Genomic DNA, 19,359 nt, shown 5'->3' on the forward strand with positions numbered 1-19,359 from the left:
GCAATAAAAGTACAGTGAAATGTTTACAAACGTTAGGTTGGTTGTATTAAAATCTGCCACATAGACTGCATAGATTTACAGGTGATAATACACCTTCAAGGTAAGTTATGCTTCTGCTGTTCGTGTGTACACTGTGCTGCTCCAGTGACATGCATACCTATTGGTAATACAGTACATACTAGAGTTAGCAGCATTGTTCTGCATGGGAGAGTTCATATACCACTAGCAATATTTACTTATTTTTATTCTGAATTCAAAGGACTGCTGACATTGTTTCAATGATGGGTGGTAAGGGCAGATGACAGATTAAAAAAGGCAAAGGGGCTTGTTACAACAGCTGGTACTTCCCATCCTCCCCCCAGTGATGCGAAAATAGAAAACGTCTTACAATCAGGAACATTTATTTTCGCATTCATTAATGAGTACATAAGTGCAAATAGTCCATGACCATTAAGAACTACATTGAACATTGTACAAAGTTCGACAGATTTAACAAGCTGGCAGTCTCTAGGCTCCTTTTGTTCTTTTTTTAGTAGTTCAACAATAGTACCTAAAAACATGAGTAGTGTAGTTCCTTATAGTTATACAAAACCAAATGCTACAGTTACCATACCTAATCAGTACATTTTTATTTTGTGCTGGAAAACACCAAAAACATTAGTCCACACATTTTTTATTTCTATATATATATATATATATATATATATATATATATATATATATATATATATATATATATGAAGCCCCACCAGCGACTCCAGTGACATAGAAGCAATTTGAACTATTGCAGCATTGCACTAAAGCAGGAAAAGCCTTTACCACACATTTATAACATCAAATTTTATCAACACTGCTCAAAAGTAGCAGAAAGTAACACAAAAAATATATCAAATAGTATTACTCAAGACTCCTAACATGCACTTGATAAGCAACACAAGAAAACACATCTAGTACAATTTTTTTTTTAAACTTTTATTTCCTTACTATAGTGCTTGACACGAGTGATAGCGCGTAAATCTAAGGTTATAGAGACAGCACTGGTAGGGGCTGCTCCAGTGCTGTATTTTTCCAATACCAAGGTGCTGACGAATGGTACGACACTACAGTTAACTGGGAATTTGGAAGCCCTTCCGGGTTCAATCCTCCCTTGTTCTGGGATGACGACACCCCTTGTGACACGGTCTCTACTCAGCCTTGCTCTTGGCGCCTGGAATTTTAGCCTGAATCCTGAAAAACATGAAATTGGACGTTGCATGAAAATCAGACCTATGAAAAACGATGTATTTTATTACATCAACGTACAGTTGGCATGATGTCTTTTCCATAAACAAAGGGATGCATGGTTTAGTCTATTCAAAGACTAAACACTCACTCTTTCTCCAGCTGTTCTAAAGCATTACTTCTGAGTCACAATGAGATTGAGAATTACATTAAAACTTACTTTCCAACCACAGAATTGACGTGAGTCCTCACAAGCCCCAAGTACTGGTCAATCTGTGCCTGTAATAAACAGAAAATCGATTTGAAATTCATTTTGGGTTTCTAATCATTATCGGTAACAAAATGTTATTTTCAAAAATAGAATGTGAACCTACCTGGTATTTCTCGTAAACCACAGGCATAGTAAACATGGAGATGACAGCTGTGGAGACATGTATTATCACACAGTTATATAAAATTGATGTTACTGCATTTTTTTTTTATTTAACCTGTCCTACAGAATTTTCTTTTTTTTTAGGTTTCGTATTCATAAATATGATGATTTACTAAAACCAACATAGCCCAGTTTAATCTATAGTAGGTGTGATTTGAAGGGCATCATCTACTAGGTCCTTTTATGTGCTGACGATACATTTCCACATTAGGCTCATTTGTTGTTTGCATTCTACATTAATGATTTACCAGATAAAACCGTAAAACCTTTTAAATAGTAAAACCTGAAGCTGTGTATTCACGATGCTGGGTTTTCCCCGGCAGCTGTGAAATGGCTGGGCCATTTTTAATTAACAATCATTTTAATTGACACAGAGACATTATAATTAAAATATCTCAGATGTAATAGTGTTTTTAATTAGCCAAAATACTGAGGTAACCGCGGAAATCATTTTGACAACCGTTCATAAAGCAATACAGAGTATATGTAAAGGCTGTGAACGAAAGGCTAGTTACCCATTATAAGCAGTGTCAAGCCATTGAAGAGCGCTCCGACGTACGTCAACAGCCACATTAGCACTGCAAACTGAAGAAGAGAACAAGTTCAAGCTGTGCTTTTCACACCCATGGGATACTGTGAAAGTACATCCTGTATAATACCACACATGTGTCTCTTACCCCTTGGTTTCAGCACGTAATCTTAATGATGAATAGGCTTGAGAATTAGAATCATTTTGGGTGAAATAACATTTATGTCCTTGGCTTTATTAAAATAAATAAATAGACAGTTGTTCTTTACTAGATTATAAACTTTACTAAAAACAAATAACTTTTTTTCTGTTACCAATACGTGGCCTCTGTTTTGGTTCGAAGTTGTTGCTATTGGCAGGTTCACTCTTAAGATTGTGCTGTTGTACACTTAGCTCAGTTCAGCCACTGAATTGATGGACGAGCCAATTGCATGGACACCCACTATCATACCCCTTGTGTGGACACCAAGATCCTGCTGGTGTCTCACGATTTGTGGCTGACTGGTTTGCATTAGGGTGTGTTCTCTTCTCTTACCTTTAAAGAGTCCACCAGGTCTTGCACCAGAAAGAGTCTCCTGAGCTCCTTCATGGTGCTGTTCAGGTACAGCTGGGCGTTGTCTGCATATTTCTGGATCTGTTCCTGGGAGAGGGAGATTTCCAGATCCAAGTAGGCTCTGTGGGGATCGAGTGTTAAAAATGATGGCCCAGGACCGGTGGTGTTAGACTAAGAGTTAAATAACTTTCTGAGCGCTGTCTGTTTGCACAACATACAAATAAACAACCTGAATATAAATATATTGGGTCCTGTTTTGTTTTATTTTTCGAGCACGGACAGGTTTAACTGGAAATTGTCTGAATTAATTTTTTTTTTTTTAAACTAAATTAATTTGTTTTCCAAATTCAGCAGTTACAATATTTACCAGATATGTTCCAGTACTTCATGAACGTTATAACATAAACCTTCACAATCTGGATAATGTCAGTTTCCAATTCGGGAAAGGATAAATATATAAAAAAAATAAAAAATACGCCTCAACACGTTTGCCCCATAACAGTTTACTTTTTTTTTTTTTTTTAATGCCATTCAAGGATTTACGTTTTCAATCAGACCATCAAGCTTTTAGGCCTAGTTGCTGTAGCAAACTTTGCCCTGATTTTTCATCACTTACTTGAAAGGATGCCCTTCGTCAGTCTTCTGTATGGCCTGCAGGACTGACTTGTAGATTCTGAAGCTGATGGTGGCTGAGAGGGCAGCGAGGGCGAGGTAGGCGATGACGCTGACCACGCTGAACTGGGTGAGAGAGAAAAGCAGCAGGAGCAGGCTGCCGAACAGGATCCCTGTCTGCTTGAGGTCGCGCCAGTACAGCAAGTCAATGGCTGCAAAACAACAAAACCCACACGTTCATCTCAATCCCAGGCTTGGGGGGGCAAAAGTGTCTGAAATGTGCGGTGCTACACCGATGTGCAAGCTGGAAACTAGAAAAGACACATTCAGATAGTTAAATGAAATGCGATTTATCGGATGCTGCTTGTAAAGTGTGGGGCTATCCTGCCATCATCCTCAGGATTAGCACAATGTGTTTTCCTTTCCCCATTTTCAGTGCAGAATAAACTTTTGCAATGAGTGAGTGAGGACCATTTATTCATGTATTTAGTAAAATACTGTATAGTCGTTTTAATGCTGCAATAAGATGTAACTTCAGTTCTTGTAGAAAACAAATCCATTCACAAGTGATATTGGTTAATAAATTATATTTGTTTCAAGAAAGGAAAAATGAAGTTGCTTCATTGGCATCAAAAATAATGTGACTAAATGAAAAGCAAGGCTCAAATTCCCCTACTTTTCTGTACATCATTTGTTGATTGTTGCAAACAATCACCAGTCTCTTCAGACGCAGGCTGTACAACATGCTGTATTTTTATTCACTGCCATTTTATCAACCCTTGGAATGGGCGATGTAACAGTAATTTAAGCTATTTAAAAAATAATAATTATGTAGCTCTGGATTTTAATTGCTAAAGTAACTTGATTTTATCATCCGTTATCGTATAAATGTTCACTATAAAAAGACATGTTTCATGTGAGGTTCAGAGAATTACGAGTACAAAGCTAGTCAAATCAATCATATGGATGACGATGTGTCAAGTATGGCTCATGTTGCCATCTGTCCTTTTATATGTGGCTTGTGGTTAAACAGTGCTGTCCATTTATACATTCATTCCCAGTAATAAGAGTTGTTTTTTTTTGTTTACTGTGGTGCTCTACCTAACACAATCCCAGCATTCCATTAAAGTATAGTCCATCTTGTTTGTGTGAAGCGTTGGTTGCATTTGCTGGTACTTTAAGTCTGCCCCTCTCAGAATAACTCTTGTAAGTGGTTAGATAAGAACATGTCTGGTGATTTAACCCTAATCGAGATGGCAGCCAGTCTGAGTACCTACAGTACAGAGCCACCAGTAGCAGGGTGTGTTTGTATTGTACCATGATGTTACCTGATAACCATGAAATTTACACATGTATTTTTAAACTTCAAGCCCAAGATACTCTTTCAAGTTGTCAGAGGAGTGCCCTGTAGAATCTGCTCAATTAATTCCAAGGATTGCGCTAAAAAGATCAGTCCTCCGTCCACGAGAAGGCTACCTCAGCTTTGTTACTTGAAGCATCAGTTTTATTGTAGTTTTGTTTTTTGTCTGATCATTTGCTAGTGGTTACCTGCTTGATGGTAGAGCTGGCATTGCTACACACTTTCTTTAGAACCTAAACCACCAGGAGTGCAACACAGTGTCTCGACATAGTCTCATAGTCTCACAGTCTCCACTGCCCTATGAGTGCTGTTTATGACCTTCTCATTGTGGTGATTGGTAGAGAGACAGAATGTCGTACATGCCTTTAGCTGCCATCTCCTGGGGAGCTTGGATATGTCCTGTTCTTATAACACGCTCCGTCATTCATAACCACCGTATTGCTATTCATGTAATGAGAACAGGTCCGATCCTGCGAAACATCTGCAAACATTCCTGGTCGTTTTGTGAACTTGTTTCTTTTGTTGTTCAGAGAGTTAGGGTTACTTGAGAGGAAATGTGGGATGAACACATTCAGCAAACCTATGGGTCCTTGAGTGCAGCCAAACACATATACAAGATTCTCTGTGTGTGAGAAAAATTGTAGTAATTTTAATTCCATTTAAAATGAACTATTAACATTCCTTGTACATATAACAACAGCTAGAGCACCCAGCAGTTTTGTTCGTAAAACATGTCTTTGATAAATGAAACAGAAGCAACCAATATTAAATAACCCCTATGAATCTACCCGCAATCACAGCGTTTCGCAGCTGTGCAAAGCGCTATTCTATATCTGACAGCATGCGGTGGTTGTGTATGCTAAAGGGGAAGCCTCGTTTCATCACAGCAAATATCAACCTGCTAAGGGTTAAAAGAAGAAACGGCTTTCTTTCCACACTCGGGGTTTGTTGTTGCCACCTGCGTCCGTCACAGCAGAGATTAAAAATGATTGCAGATGCCGATTTTTATTCTCTGCGGTTGAAAGGCTTTATTTATTTTCCCTTCTAAGTTTGTCGAGAGGGAAGAATGCTGCGAAGGTCACCTGTGTGTCTAACACGGCGTCCTTCCAGCCAGTCTAAATTTAGCCCGGTGCTGTTTGCTGCTGGAGATAAAGCAGCCCCCCACCCCCCCCTCTTCTCAAAGCCTGACTGGGATGCCAAGCGCACTCCTTTGTATCAAGTGACAAGGAAAAAAGGGTGTGACGCTAGCGTCTCCTCCAGATCACTGCGAAGTGCTCTGTGTAGAAATGAGCCGCTCCCGTTAGTCTGTCATATAGCATCAGTACGACAGACAGTAAGCAATCAATAATAAAAAAAAAAAGATTTCTAACAAGATCAACAAAGGCAGAAAATGCCAGAATGATTATTAGAATTTAGGCAGTGATGACCGAAACCTAAATGATCCGCAGTCATAACAATGTTTGCATAAACTAGTCACCAAACTAGAAATGTCAGACTTACACTCTATCTTTAAATCTAGGCATCTAGTAGAAGCATATCCACAGCTTACAGCTATGCCACATGTGTAATATTAACAGTACAATATTTATGAATACCAATGCACACACTTAAAGACCTACATGTACAGTTGTAATATATCTTTCTTGCTGTCTGACTCCACTGTTTAAATACACACAGACACACATGTATTTACTGACCTGGCTTTCCCATCGTTAGAGGATGCAGCTGCATTATTCCTAAACAAAGAAGCAGGTCTGCTCGCAGTGTTCCTGGCTGGACTGTGTGTGTGGGAGGAGCCTCACTGACACATGCCTTGGTTTACTAATCATTACCAGCCAGGGGACAAGTGCTAAAAAGTTCAAAACCAGGACAACATCATCTTCAGTAAAAACAAAAGGACATACGGGAATACATGCTGAATCACACTGTAGTTACTCTGACGTAGCTTGGAACTGCCCATAAAGAATACGTATTTTTGAGCATCATTTATTAAAAACCTGGGGGTTAGTGGTTCAGTTCAGCAGGTATAGCACAGCGACCAGGGGGACAGGGTTCAAATCCAGCTACAGGAACACCTGGATCTGCAGTGCAGTGTTAGGGGCTGTCCTTTAGATCTGTGTTAAAGATCTTGTCTTGTCGTAAGATTATTTTCTACAAAGGGTATATTGTCAGCCATCAAGTCCAAGTCCAAAAAAGTATTTTTTTTCCATTATTCAAATCACATACTGGTGTAAGATGCAAGAATGGTAACCCATAGCAATATAAATCATTATCCCTCCTTCCTTACTGTAACAACGCACTGCTTACCCCTTCCACTGAACAAGCATTGTGCCCCCTCTACCTGCCTTCGGTTTAGTCTCACCAGCCTCCTAGGTACTCCCACTCAAACTCAATTACATTGCAGCGCTGAGGAGAAGGTAGTAGCTCCATACAATTAATACAATACCACAATGTTTAAATGAAATATGCAAATCACCTCCAGAACCCGCTGAGCCAGACTGTGCTGTCATTATGGTACCCTCTATACAAGGTTGCTGATTGGCTGATGGTCATTGAATATGTTACAATTACATGTTGATCTGTCAGTCTGGCTCTTAAAGTGCGAGATAAAAGTGACTCTGCTATACAGAGTAATACATCTGAAACAAATATATGCTCTCCATTTGATCTGTAGTTTTTGAATGTGAAGAAAGCCCAAACTACCTTACAAGAAAAAAATACCATACAAAGAGGGGAATATCGGTAACCATTGCCTGAGCTCAGTCTGACAACACTGTCAACATTTCATTAAAATTCTCATTCGTATGAATCGTTTTCATTAAAGTTATTTTCCTGTGATCTCACTGAAGCTTATCACAAAGGCACTGGTCGTCATTTTGTTTTTGTTCCTTCAAGAACCACTGCTCATGCTAAAATCACTATCACCCAGGAAACAGAATGCAAATGGACATTCCATGTGACTTGCTATTTACCGAGGTAATAAAAAATCCAAGGCTGTACTGTAATAAAGGCAATTAACAGACTGGTATTTTAACTCTGCTGCAGCAAACTCAGCCCCATACAGTATGACCCTGTTTGTAATTGTTCTGTACACTGCTGTTAGTTGCTTGATTTGTAGTTTTGAAAACTGATCGTTAAGGACTGCTGCCTAGCAACCTTAAAGGTAACCCACGAGAGAGTTCAAGTTTAAACAGTTAATCTTGCAGGAACGGGAAGATTTGTGATTGCTCTTTACTCAGTAACTACCTATTTTCATATTCAACATGATTCTTTAACCTAGGATAATGAGAATCCTAGCACTATTTTTAATTACGTGTGATGAGCTAATTATGTGCTCTGGTGCCAGCTCCCCACCAGCTGTGACTAATACAGTGGGTGGAAATGAGTTTCTCTTTATATACGTTTTCTGAAAGTGGTCCTCCGCACATGTAAGTAAATAATAATAATAATAATCAGAATACGTTTATTTTTTTTACATTCATTTTGCCATCTATCTTTACAGCTGCAGCCTTAGTCCCAACCGATCTATGGAATAATCAATGAATCAATCCAGTCAATGAATCAATCCAATCTCCAAAATTGATCCGATCTGCAATAAATACCTGAACAGCTAGCAAGCGGTGGCCATCATTTAATTAACAGCATTTTATATTAGAATCAATAACAGCACACTAGTTTAATTAACACACTGCTGCTTTAATCAGGGCTACAATTACACCAGTGTATTGAGGTGTCCTGCCTCCGCTTCTGTTCTCTCCGCCCCGCCCTCTTTCCATGTGACTGAGCATATCCTGTATCGTTCTTATAGGATTCATTCATAGTAAAGGGAATTAAACAAATGATGAATGATTTAGCCTGATGTAAAGTCCAATGTATTAATGCATGTTTGTACATATTTGTAAACTTTACATTTTAAGCTAATTAGCAATTGATTTTACAGAATGCGTGAGAATTTAACCAGCTGTATTCGTAGTGCAGTGTTCCAAAGGGGTCTTTTAAATTTGAACCTCTTTAACTGATAAGCGAAGCTCTCTGGAATTTAAAGTAAAAACAAACACGAAGATATTGAAAACGTATGTGAGGTGGAATGGGTTGTTTATAAAAGGGTGTGTTCCAGAAGATTCTGTAACAATCAGTTCCTGGGGTGTCAAACTCCAGTCCTCGAGGGCCGCAGGGTCTTTTGGTTTTTTATTCCAACTTAAGTTCTCAATTAACGTAATTTATCTAATTATTTGTTCAATTGGGCACATTTAATATTTTTCAAGGTCTTTTACAGTTGATGATTTAGAAACTGCACTTGATTCATGCTACACTACCTGTGAAACCTTTTGAGGCCTGGAGAGAAATGTTTCACGTGTCCAATTAATCAAATAATTAGACTAATTAAGTTATTGAGAGCTCAGGTGGAACGAAAGCCAGACACTGCGGCCCTCCACGAATTCAGTTTGACACCCCTGGTTTAATCAATTAATTGAGGGTGTGTTTTGTAAAGAATCAATGAAGGTGGAGCTGTAGGAGCCTACTTGCGATACAGGAATGCTACCCCCTCCTTTCAGGGAACTGTGACTAAGCAGAATCATTTTCACCATTCCCTTGGTCGTTAACGTGGTCGATACAAATCTCTGTCATCAACCCTATACAGCAAAGGGCCACCTTGAGGAGTTTCATATGATGCAAGCTTGATGTAAAAAAAAAATCAATCAATAAATAAATTGATTTGCAAATAAGTAGGATTTGAATGCAGTCTCTCACTGTTGTAAAAGTCTGTTTACAGCATTTACACAGGCATGGATTTCTGTAGATATTCACACGTACGAGCTACACACACATGGATATTTTTGTTTATTTGTAGCTCTGTATAAACTGGGATTTACTGACTACTTACATGGCCTAATTTCAATGAGGACTAAAACACATTTGTTGAAGACAGGTGCTTTAGATGCATCTGCTATAGCATGATGAATGTTGAGCTCTTCAGTGCTATATATGAATATATATATGATGTATCAAACAGTGCGGGCAGTAAGGCTGAGGCAATCATTCAGATTCTCTACCCATTAATGTGTTTTGCTCTGATGGGATTTTTTTCATTTAAATTCATATTTGTCTTTTATTATCTTAATGTAATTAATGTTATAATCCATGTGAGCTTTTTCTATCTATTAAATTAAACAATTCATATTCAAAGTCAGTACTTCATAACTGCACAACTAACATACATGCATCTTATTAATTCTCCCAAAATGGATGTCCGTGTGTAACCTATTTATTCTTGGAAAAATTCTCTACCAGTATAATATTTAGATTTCCATGGGTTATAAAATGTATGTATTTATTTTTAACTGCGGGCTGAGGGCAGTGTGAAGTGGCCCCAGTCAATGACGTCACCCTCGTTATAGCGTATCAAACACAGGCTTGTCAAACCATGTGGTACAGCCAGAGAAACGATCATGATTAACAAATTCTTCCCCTGGCACACTCCCATCTGATTTTTTTTTTAATCATTTTGCCAATAAAGATAGAAAGTTTCAAATGGTGACGCACCCCTGTCTCCTGTAGAATTTTCCAGAATTCCACACCCACCCCCCCACCCCTTTTTTTTCAGCCCAAAACAAACCTACCTACAGCAACAGCAAAACAAACAAACAGAAAACATTAACACTATATACGTTTTGGCCTTGTCTACACAATTACAAAAAACAAAAACTAAGAAAAAAAAAAAGAAAATCATTTTTGTGAAAAGGTGACCTACTTAAAATGAAAAATAATTCTCTTGTTTTTAATACTGGCATAGGTGCTGGTCTTATTTGACCATACATGCTGACGTACATGCAGCATTTCAACTGGCACGTGTTGTTCCATGCTTCCTAAAGACGGCCATACATCTTGGCTATCTTACAAAACCATATCTTTCAACCAAAATCAAAAAAATCACTCCCAAGATGAATGTGGTCTTACAAAGTGGCCCCCTCTCATGAAAACAAGACATGGTTAACTGTAAACAATACACTGCAGGATGATAACAAAAGAACATGGGAATATGAAGTACCCCTGTAAGCTTTCGTCATGACAATCTGCTGGATGTAGCATGAAATCCTCCCTTTAGAATATTCTACAGCCCATTCAATATATTAACCCTTTGTACCACTAGGGAAATAACCAGGGAAACAAAAGAATGGGATCTTGGCTCCACTGCTAAGTACTATTACCCTGAATTTGCAATGGACTGCAGGTAACCCTTCTATAATCCCCCATCGCTGCCCTACAGTGTGCCCCCTGACAGTGAGTGGATCAACCGCAGAAACACCTTCAGGCTCCTCTCAGCATGACGCTGGAAGAAAAATGGCTGGAAAGCCTTTTGCATGCAGACTGGAGAAGTAGCCACACCCATAAGAGAAGTAGGTATTTTTTTTCCATGATAAATACGCCAACCAGACACAAAGAGCAGATTAAAAAAAAAAGCAGAAACACATTGTCTGATAATTTAAAAGAAGACAGGCAGTCTAACATCATCATTTATACACGATCATAATAGGGGCTGTGTGGAGGCATTAGGAAAGAGAAGCAACTGTCTGTTCTGCTATTACAATTTAAGTACAATTCTTACCCTGGCCGGTTTTCTCTCAAACCCCTGATATCATTTGATATGGAATATTGATGGGTGTGTCCCTTTGAAAGGGCTCCTTTGTATTTCCAAATGTCTAGACTGGCTGAACCTGCAAATCTCAACGCTACTGATACTAAACCCTGGCTTCTAAGAACAGAGCTATACATTTCAATGTCATTAACATCAATTACAATGTGATGTACGCCTAACAACAGCCAGTTCAGAAAATAAAGCTGAAGCAACGAAGGAGATGAACAGCAACAATAACAACAAATGTAACACAAAAATAAATGAAAATAAAACTTTTCTTTAGAAAAGCGTGATGAGGGGGAAAAAAAAACCTTAATAAATATGATAAAAACAGAAAACAAAAACTACATTAACAAAACAAAACAAAAAAAACATGCAAGGGCCTACGGGTCCACAATTCAGATTAAATGCATTGTATTTTGCCAGCCATCACAGCCCATCCCCAGTTCTAGATATACAATGAAAAGCACACGCATGCAACACAGATCATCTTCTATACCCTGGCCTTTCCAGTTGCTCCAGTGGCATTCCATCTTTGTAGAATCGGGGCTGGCCTGCATCTTGGGGCACAAAAGGATTCACGGCTGCTTCTTTGGTGGCACCGGATTCTCTCTTAAGCATCCCAAAGCATGAATGGTGGAGGGTGGGTGTGTGGGAGGCAACCTTAGTGCTGCCTACTTGCAGTGCTCACAGACTGATGCTGTCAGCAGAACAAGCAAGAGGAGGGTGGGGGGGGTGAGGGCAGATTGTAAACACCGCAGTCTCCACTGCAGCAAATCAGCAGTGCGATTGTGACTGCCTGAGGGAAATGCTCTTTTCTTGAAAAGGGGATGCAGGCTCTATTTCACATTAAAAGCCCCCTGTCTTTAGGGAGGTGGGGGCGGTTTGCTGGGTTATTTCAGCTTATTTCAAATGGTTAATTGGGGCTGGTGGTGGAGAATGGATGCCGAATGCAGCACTGTGCCACAAGACTCACATTATACTGTTTTTGGTCGGTGAGGTGAAAATAATGTGTGCATTTATTATGTCGTAAAATAATATTGCATTTTGAACCCCAGCTCTCCAGGTGCTTGAAAAGGGAACACAACAAAGAAACTAATATTCCTGAGTCACCTTACTCTACTACTGCTTTGTAAAGCATATGGCAAATTCAATTTCTTTGTGTTTGTGAAAATTACAAAGAGATCTATGGGACACCTGGCTGTCGATCAGGTGCCCTGGGTGTCACTGTGTGTGGTCATTTCAGAGAAAGAACATCTAAAAGTAAGACTCTTACATCATGGCAATGCCTCAGTTATGTTACTCAACACAAACACTGGGATCAGTTTGTTTCAAATTCCTGTTAAAAACAAGTTCCTGTGATTTAAAAATCCTTCCAATAATTTAAAACCGAAGTGTTCGTCGTTTGAATTATAGATGAACTAAACAGGAATTATTACTATAAGTTATTTATGCAGGTGCCTTCAGGGCGATAACAGCCGTATTTTCATACGGAGAATTGCAAATGCAAGGACTGAACCAAGCATGTACTCTGTATGCCTGCAAAATGTCTTTTAAATGGGTCTTTTTAAATTTCCATGCTCAAGCATTTCTTCCCACTTCAACACTGCTAATCCAAAATAAGCATGCAGTCCTATTTATAAATGCACTTTAATTTGAATTGCAAACACTAACGCAAGCACTGGTGATACACAGCGGAAGCATATATATTTTTTAATTAATATAAGAATATCATTTTTATAAGGAACATACTGTAAAGAGGCTCAGGAACTAGAAATAACCAAAAGTAACGAAGACAGGCTGGTTTATAAACAATCCATAATAATGAGGATTCTAGCTCACAGTGTAACAGCAGGGCGGCAACCACCTTTGACGTCTCCCTTCAGTAACCATAGCAACAAGCATAGCAACAGTGGCAGGGTAGGCTTAGAGACCAGCAGAATCGTTTTCTAACAGGGCACAGGTAGGAAATAATTACAACAAGTACCCCAACTGCTGCATAGCCTGTGCGTGCCTGCAATTATCCACTGCCATTTTCTGTGATAGATAATCAATCAGATGTTGGCTTCCTGTCTTCTCAAAATGCTGACCCATTTCAAGGAGAACAGTAAATGGTAAAACCTGAAACAGCTCTGTGTTCCAGCTGGAGTTCAAATCCTGCACCCAAAATGATATAAAACAGCAAAGCCTACAACAAGATCACTTCATCTGTAATTCCCATCAGCAATATTGGATCAGCTGCCATAGAAAAAAAGTGGAACACCGTGACCTAAACCCACAGCATGTGGAATAGATTCCTATAACAAATGCTTAAAATCAGGCCAGCAGTCCACAAGATATAAACACTGAATAGCTCAGCCATTGCATTCAAGTATAACAATTAAAACAATAATAATGACAGTTCTTCACTTATGTCAGTGAAGTATAGTATCTCATCAGGCCCATAACGTGAACCATGACATGTATCGTATAGTGACCTGTGTATCATGATATAGTGTATCCTGATTCGTCACATTCCTGTACATTTTCTTAAAAGTTCAGTATATTACACAGGATGATTCAGAAGTCACTGGACACATGTAATGAGCACATTTATACAAACACGTATATTATACAACATGCTGTTCAAACTTGTCCTTTCATTAAATATTTGTATTAAATTGTGCAGCAACCTAATGTTTTTTTACATTTGTTTGACACCATGGTACAAATAAAGGGCATTTTGTTAACTCGAGTGTACATGTTGACTTTCTGGTGTGCTAAATCTTTATTTCATTACCCCATGTTTCCTAAACCCTTGAGAGAGCTCTTTCAAGCTGGCACATGATGCCAATTATTTTGTATCCATAGCTACTGACAGTTTGTGCCATATAACAATGAAATTGGCAGACAGGAGCAGCCATGGGGAAGAGGGTGATGTGTCTGGTAGCTTCCACTACAGAAGGCATTCCTTAGGCCACACTCAGCCTATTGAGCACACCCTATAACACATGGCAACAAAACCATTCCACATTCTAGAATTATCTTCCAAACAGTGCTGCACTGCCCCCTAGCCTGGACTGGTCTGTTATTTTGATAGCTAGTAGATGTAATAAAGCAATCATTAAGAAGCATATACATGAGTGCAGACTGTACTGTCTAGTAGAAGGAGCATGCATATTGCTGTGATGCAGTGGCAAGCAGGTTTCAAGGAGGGGAGAGTGTATGTCCAATTGGGTAAAACTAAAACCTTTGGGGAATTTAAACACACATAATTGTCAATGTAACAGTGTGGAGCATCTTAACCACTGTACACAATTGAGGGCTTGCTGAGCTTAGAACTCCACTGTGGCAGTGCATCACTGATAAAAATACAACATGGGACAGTGTAGCTTTACATTGAGGGGTCTAATAAAAAAGCTCAAGGCTGGTCTTCATCATATCTGTGCCAAGATCACCCTGCGCATCTTCATTGCAGTGCTCTGTGATTGGATAAAGAGTTCAATACTAATCTAATCTGCCAGTTTTACCCATTACTCATTGTCTAGGGGGACATTTAAAACTGCATGTGCCTCTGAAGAAAAACAGTTGATACCTTAAATTCGGGATTAGGCAATTAGTTGACTGGGGAAACAATACAATGAATTATCAGGAAACTCCACCCTGGAGTAAACAGGATACAACCTAATTAGAGAGCCATTGTTAATAGAACAGGACACAAGCTGCTCTTGCATTGACCCTTGTGCAGCTGAGGAAATGGGCCCACTGAAATCCAAGAAGGCTGCGACAAACCTTTCACAAGACGTCCTCCATGTCCCACTACAAAGCGTTTCAAAATGGAAGTCTCCTGCGCAAGCCATTCAATTCAATGCTGGGATTAATTCAGTAGGCTAATGTGTGTAAATTCTACAGAGATCCCCTCGCATTTTACTTAAGCTTAGCTTGGTTTAACCAAAACTAGACTTGTAAAGTATCTAAAATGATCTGCCAGCTGTTAGTGATCCCTCATGCACAAGAAAATAAAAACAGGCAGTAAACAGGACAGCTCCTCCTGGGATCTTCCCAAGGTCCTTGTCAGGGGAAGCCATTAATCAAGTACCAGCGGGCTGTGGTGGTGCTGTCTCATCCAAACAGAGACGCAGTTATGAAGGAAGGGCTCTCTTTGAACTAGGAGGAGAATCAGGACACCCACATTCACTTTGCCACGCCTCACAATAACACAAGGACAAAAGGGAGGACAAAACACTCGTGAAGCTTTCTACTCACTGTCACAACCGAAGTCTGGAGATCACACTGCAGATGCATTTAGCATATTTCACTATACCTAGAATATACAGAAATATGTAACTCATACACAGTGTTCAAAAGTACAAGCTTTTGTGCACATCTACAGATTTTTCAGCATTCAATTTGTGTGAAACTTGCCATACAAACAATACAAACAAGATACAAGGTTTAACAGAACATGTTGGCTCTTGGGAGACTTTACTTGCAAATATCATTTTATTTTGCAGCCACACACTGTAATAAAGGCAGTTATCATTATGTATATCATTATGTATGAATATATATATATATATGTGTGTGTGTGTGTGTGTGTGTGTGTGTCAGTGTGTGTCTGTGTGTGTGTGTGTGTGTGTCAGTGTGAGTGTGTGTGTGTGTGTGTGTGTGCTGTACAGTTATTTAGGTTTCATACCTGGAGAAACAGAAATGCTGTTGTTCTTGGAGGCTGTAATTTTACAGAAACACAAACGCATACATTTGCAATAACAATATACAACACAATAACAGTGAACAACCCCAGTATTAGCTTGACAAGGAGTGTGCAAAAATGTATATATTTGTCCACCTGGTGGCCAAATACTGTAATTACTATGTTTTAAAGGGGCTCTGGTTTAAGGTTTTGTACTCTAGTACAATCTGTCATCCAACCACGTGTCACTGCCCTCATCCTGGCAGTCACACACAGCGATGACCACAGTGCTGTCTCTTCTAATAAACATTACCTGATGGCTGCCTGTGGGGGTTTTCACATATTTACACTACCACCAGACACCTCCCGATCAGCCACACCACCAGACGCTTTCCTCGCAGCTTTCTGTCTCAATACCTCAACAATCCTTGCCTACAATGGTTACCGTCTCGGAAATGCCCCATGTGACTGCCCTTCGGATCTCTATCACAATAATCACTGGGTGACACCGCCCGCCACACAAGTGTGTTTTCTTTGACTGCTGGGTAATGACACAGGAAAGCAGTCGGGTATTTATTTAGTTTGATCTGTTACAATAATCTGGACACATCACGTAATACTACCTGAATGCAATATCCAGTAACAGCGTTCACCAAAATGATACAGCCTTTATTTATTGTTTGCTGTAGCAACATGACAGCAGTATTAGTAACTCGATAAAACATTATAATGGAACTGGCCTTAAGATCTTGGTATTGTCATTCTGTATTAGCATGAATTAGTGTAATTTATAGTACAAATCCATGCAAAGTTTATGTATATATAGGCACCTCTAGTGTCACACAACAAAGGACTTCAATGTGATTATCCAGGCAGGAGCTTTATCATATAGTATCCATAATTCCAACAAAGATATAAAATAGGTGTATAAAATCATTTTGCTTTTGTAATCCACATATTTAGTTTGCCATACGTAATGTACTTTTGACATGTAGTCTTTTCAAAATAAAACAAAAAACTAATAAAACATCACAGAATAACAATGACTTGGAACAGTTTTCAGCTAAGACTGTAATCATTTTGAATAATTCATGTTTTTCTGTGTTGACGCTGGCAGCAAGTCTTTCAAAAGAGGCGACAGCATTTGTTGTTCTCTTTGAATAGTGCAGTTCTAAACATGCTAGAGAATAATACAGTGACTGTAGTCAGTACCTTTATCTTTTAAACTGCAAAGTTCTCCTTGGTAGATTATAACAACCAACCAAGTTTATATAATCCTGTTTCCTTGTGTAGATTCTGTGTAGATTTGCTTGAAAGGAATTAGGTTTCTCATTAAAGTCAACAGAGATATGTGCAGAGACAAGCATTTCTACAGCTTTTATTGGTGTAGTTGGAATTATTTTTTTTTAGTCACAATTCATTTCTCTGTATACTGACATACAAAATTAAATACGTATTTAAACCAATCAATAAACATAAATATTTCCCTAAATACGTTTTTTAAGCCTCCATTTCCAAGAGAATTAGAGACTGCAATCATGCAAAGTCACCACATGATGGCAGTGTATCCTGGGAATGTGTCTGCGTACAACACATGATAGGTAGCTTTACAGGGTAAAGCTGAGTAACTTCTACAGCTTATACAACATTTGTATGCGTATAAACTGCCTGCCTGGCATAGACTCACTCATAAGACATACTGTAGTACTAAAAAGATACTTAGACAAACGTTTTTGACTTTGTCAGTGTCCTGTGTGTTGTTTTGCATGTTGTTGAATGTTATAAAGTGTTTATAAATATGTCTTCAATACAAAGTGTGTATTTCATTTTCTATGTATTTGGAATGTCAAACAATCCTTTTTATTTCGAGTCCGCTTGGAATAAAATGGATGGACTCTTGAACAAAGTGATTTTTGAATCTAAATTATTCAGTCTTTTTTTTTCTTTGGCAGTATTCACAGTGATCCACAAGAGGGAGTAGAGTTTCAGCTGCAATTTGCGAGACTCATATCCAAGAGACTTTGTGCGGAGGGCTAGTATCCGGGACGACACGAACATAATACTGAACATAAAAAAAGCTCTATTCATTCAGACACAATCGATTACAATATGGATCACATAAAATGAAAGAGCTGTTGGCTGTTGTGGGAGCCAGCATAAGAAGTTCGAGCAAAAACAATCTAGTAAAAACTGTCATGAATGTTTCTACCTAGGGATTGAAAGGTAGGCTTGAGTTTAGGTGTTCTTCTGCAGAGGGCACTCCAGTGACTGAGCCAATAAAGAGTGCTGTTTGCTCAGCTACTTCTACTCCCTTAACCCCTCCCTCACAAGGGCTCTTCCACAAGGCGAGGCACACTTGGGAAGGCAGAAGACTTGAGTGGGTGTGCAGACATTATTCCATTGGCTGAGATACTATGCTGACCTGTTTCAAACCCCAATAGCTGTGCTACCAATGGCATGTAGAAGTACTTTACCATGTGAAAGATCTGTGAAGGGTTTAATAAAATCTTGCCAGAGGATTATGGAAGTCGGTACAAAAAAATAGAAGATAAAAAGGTGCTGTTTGTACACTAAATATTCACTAAACTTAGTTGAAGCCCTGCTTGTCAGTTTGAAAAACAGAATCTTGTAGGTAAAAGAAAGCATGTGGAGCTGTCTTTGCTGGATCTGTCCCTGGGGATGTTTTGAGGAGGAGAAAAAACTACAAATCAGTTTTTTTTGTGACAAGAATAAGCACTAAACAAGCAATTAGGGAAGTTATGAAATACAGCAGTAGATTATTCTTCATGCTTTATAACGACAATAGATGGCCAGTTCTATGTACAGCCAAATATATTGGTCCATAAGTAAAGGGTCCTGGTACGGAGCCTAACTTGTTTACCCCAAAACAACGGTCAGCGGCGGTCTTTTTGAAAAATCTGCTGGAAATCGTGGCTTTTTGTTCCCAGTTTGGTTTGGATCTGATCATGTCTGACATCAAAGAAATATATCATCAGCTCGAATGATCACTTGAGCTGACCGTATAAAATATAAAAAACCTCCATTGCAGAAATGCACAAAAGCTTCTAAAACTTGCTACTTTACCAGCAATGGACAAGATTTGTTTTGACAACAGTAGAGTACAGTTTGCATCACCCTGTCTTAATGACTCTTAAAGCAGCCTTCAAAGACATTCACTGGTGTGTCTCTATGTTGTTACTCAGCTATCATTTTCTATTCTGTTTTATGAAGGAAAGGGTTCATTGAGAAGCCTGCTATGACCACTAGATGGAACTCAGATGAATGCATCCCAGGGATTGATTTGCTGAAAGCAACAAAAATGTTTATGATGGCTGGTACCCA

General features: G+C 39.0%; 1 protein-coding gene across 6 annotated transcripts in view; it reads right to left on the minus strand.

The window, feature by feature from the left end:
• Positions 1-384: 384 nt before the first annotated feature.
• Positions 385-19,359, minus strand: part of LOC117422352 (reticulon-1-A) — a 41,895-nt gene continuing 22,920 nt past the window's right edge. For 4 of the 6 annotated variants that reach the window (XM_058987965.1, XM_058987964.1, XM_034037273.3 and 1 more), the window contains 6 exons: positions 3,353-3,560; positions 2,719-2,857; positions 2,170-2,239; positions 1,596-1,642; positions 1,442-1,500; positions 385-1,227 (listed from right to left, as the gene is read on the minus strand). In XM_058987965.1, coding sequence (XP_058843948.1) covers positions 1,185-1,227; positions 1,442-1,500; positions 1,596-1,642; positions 2,170-2,239; positions 2,719-2,857; positions 3,353-3,560 — 566 coding nt within the window. In that variant the 3' untranslated portion in view covers positions 385-1,184. Of the gene's footprint in view, positions 1,228-1,441; positions 1,501-1,595; positions 1,643-2,169; positions 2,240-2,718; positions 2,858-3,352; positions 3,561-6,405; positions 6,542-11,844; positions 12,054-19,359 lie in introns of those variants that run through there. The other 2 variants (XM_034037274.3, XM_034037275.3) reach the window with 2 other exon arrangements.

Source organism: Acipenser ruthenus, chromosome 15, assembly GCF_902713425.1.
Source record: "Acipenser ruthenus chromosome 15, fAciRut3.2 maternal haplotype, whole genome shotgun sequence".
NCBI classification, from domain to species: domain Eukaryota; kingdom Metazoa; phylum Chordata; class Actinopteri; order Acipenseriformes; family Acipenseridae; genus Acipenser; species Acipenser ruthenus.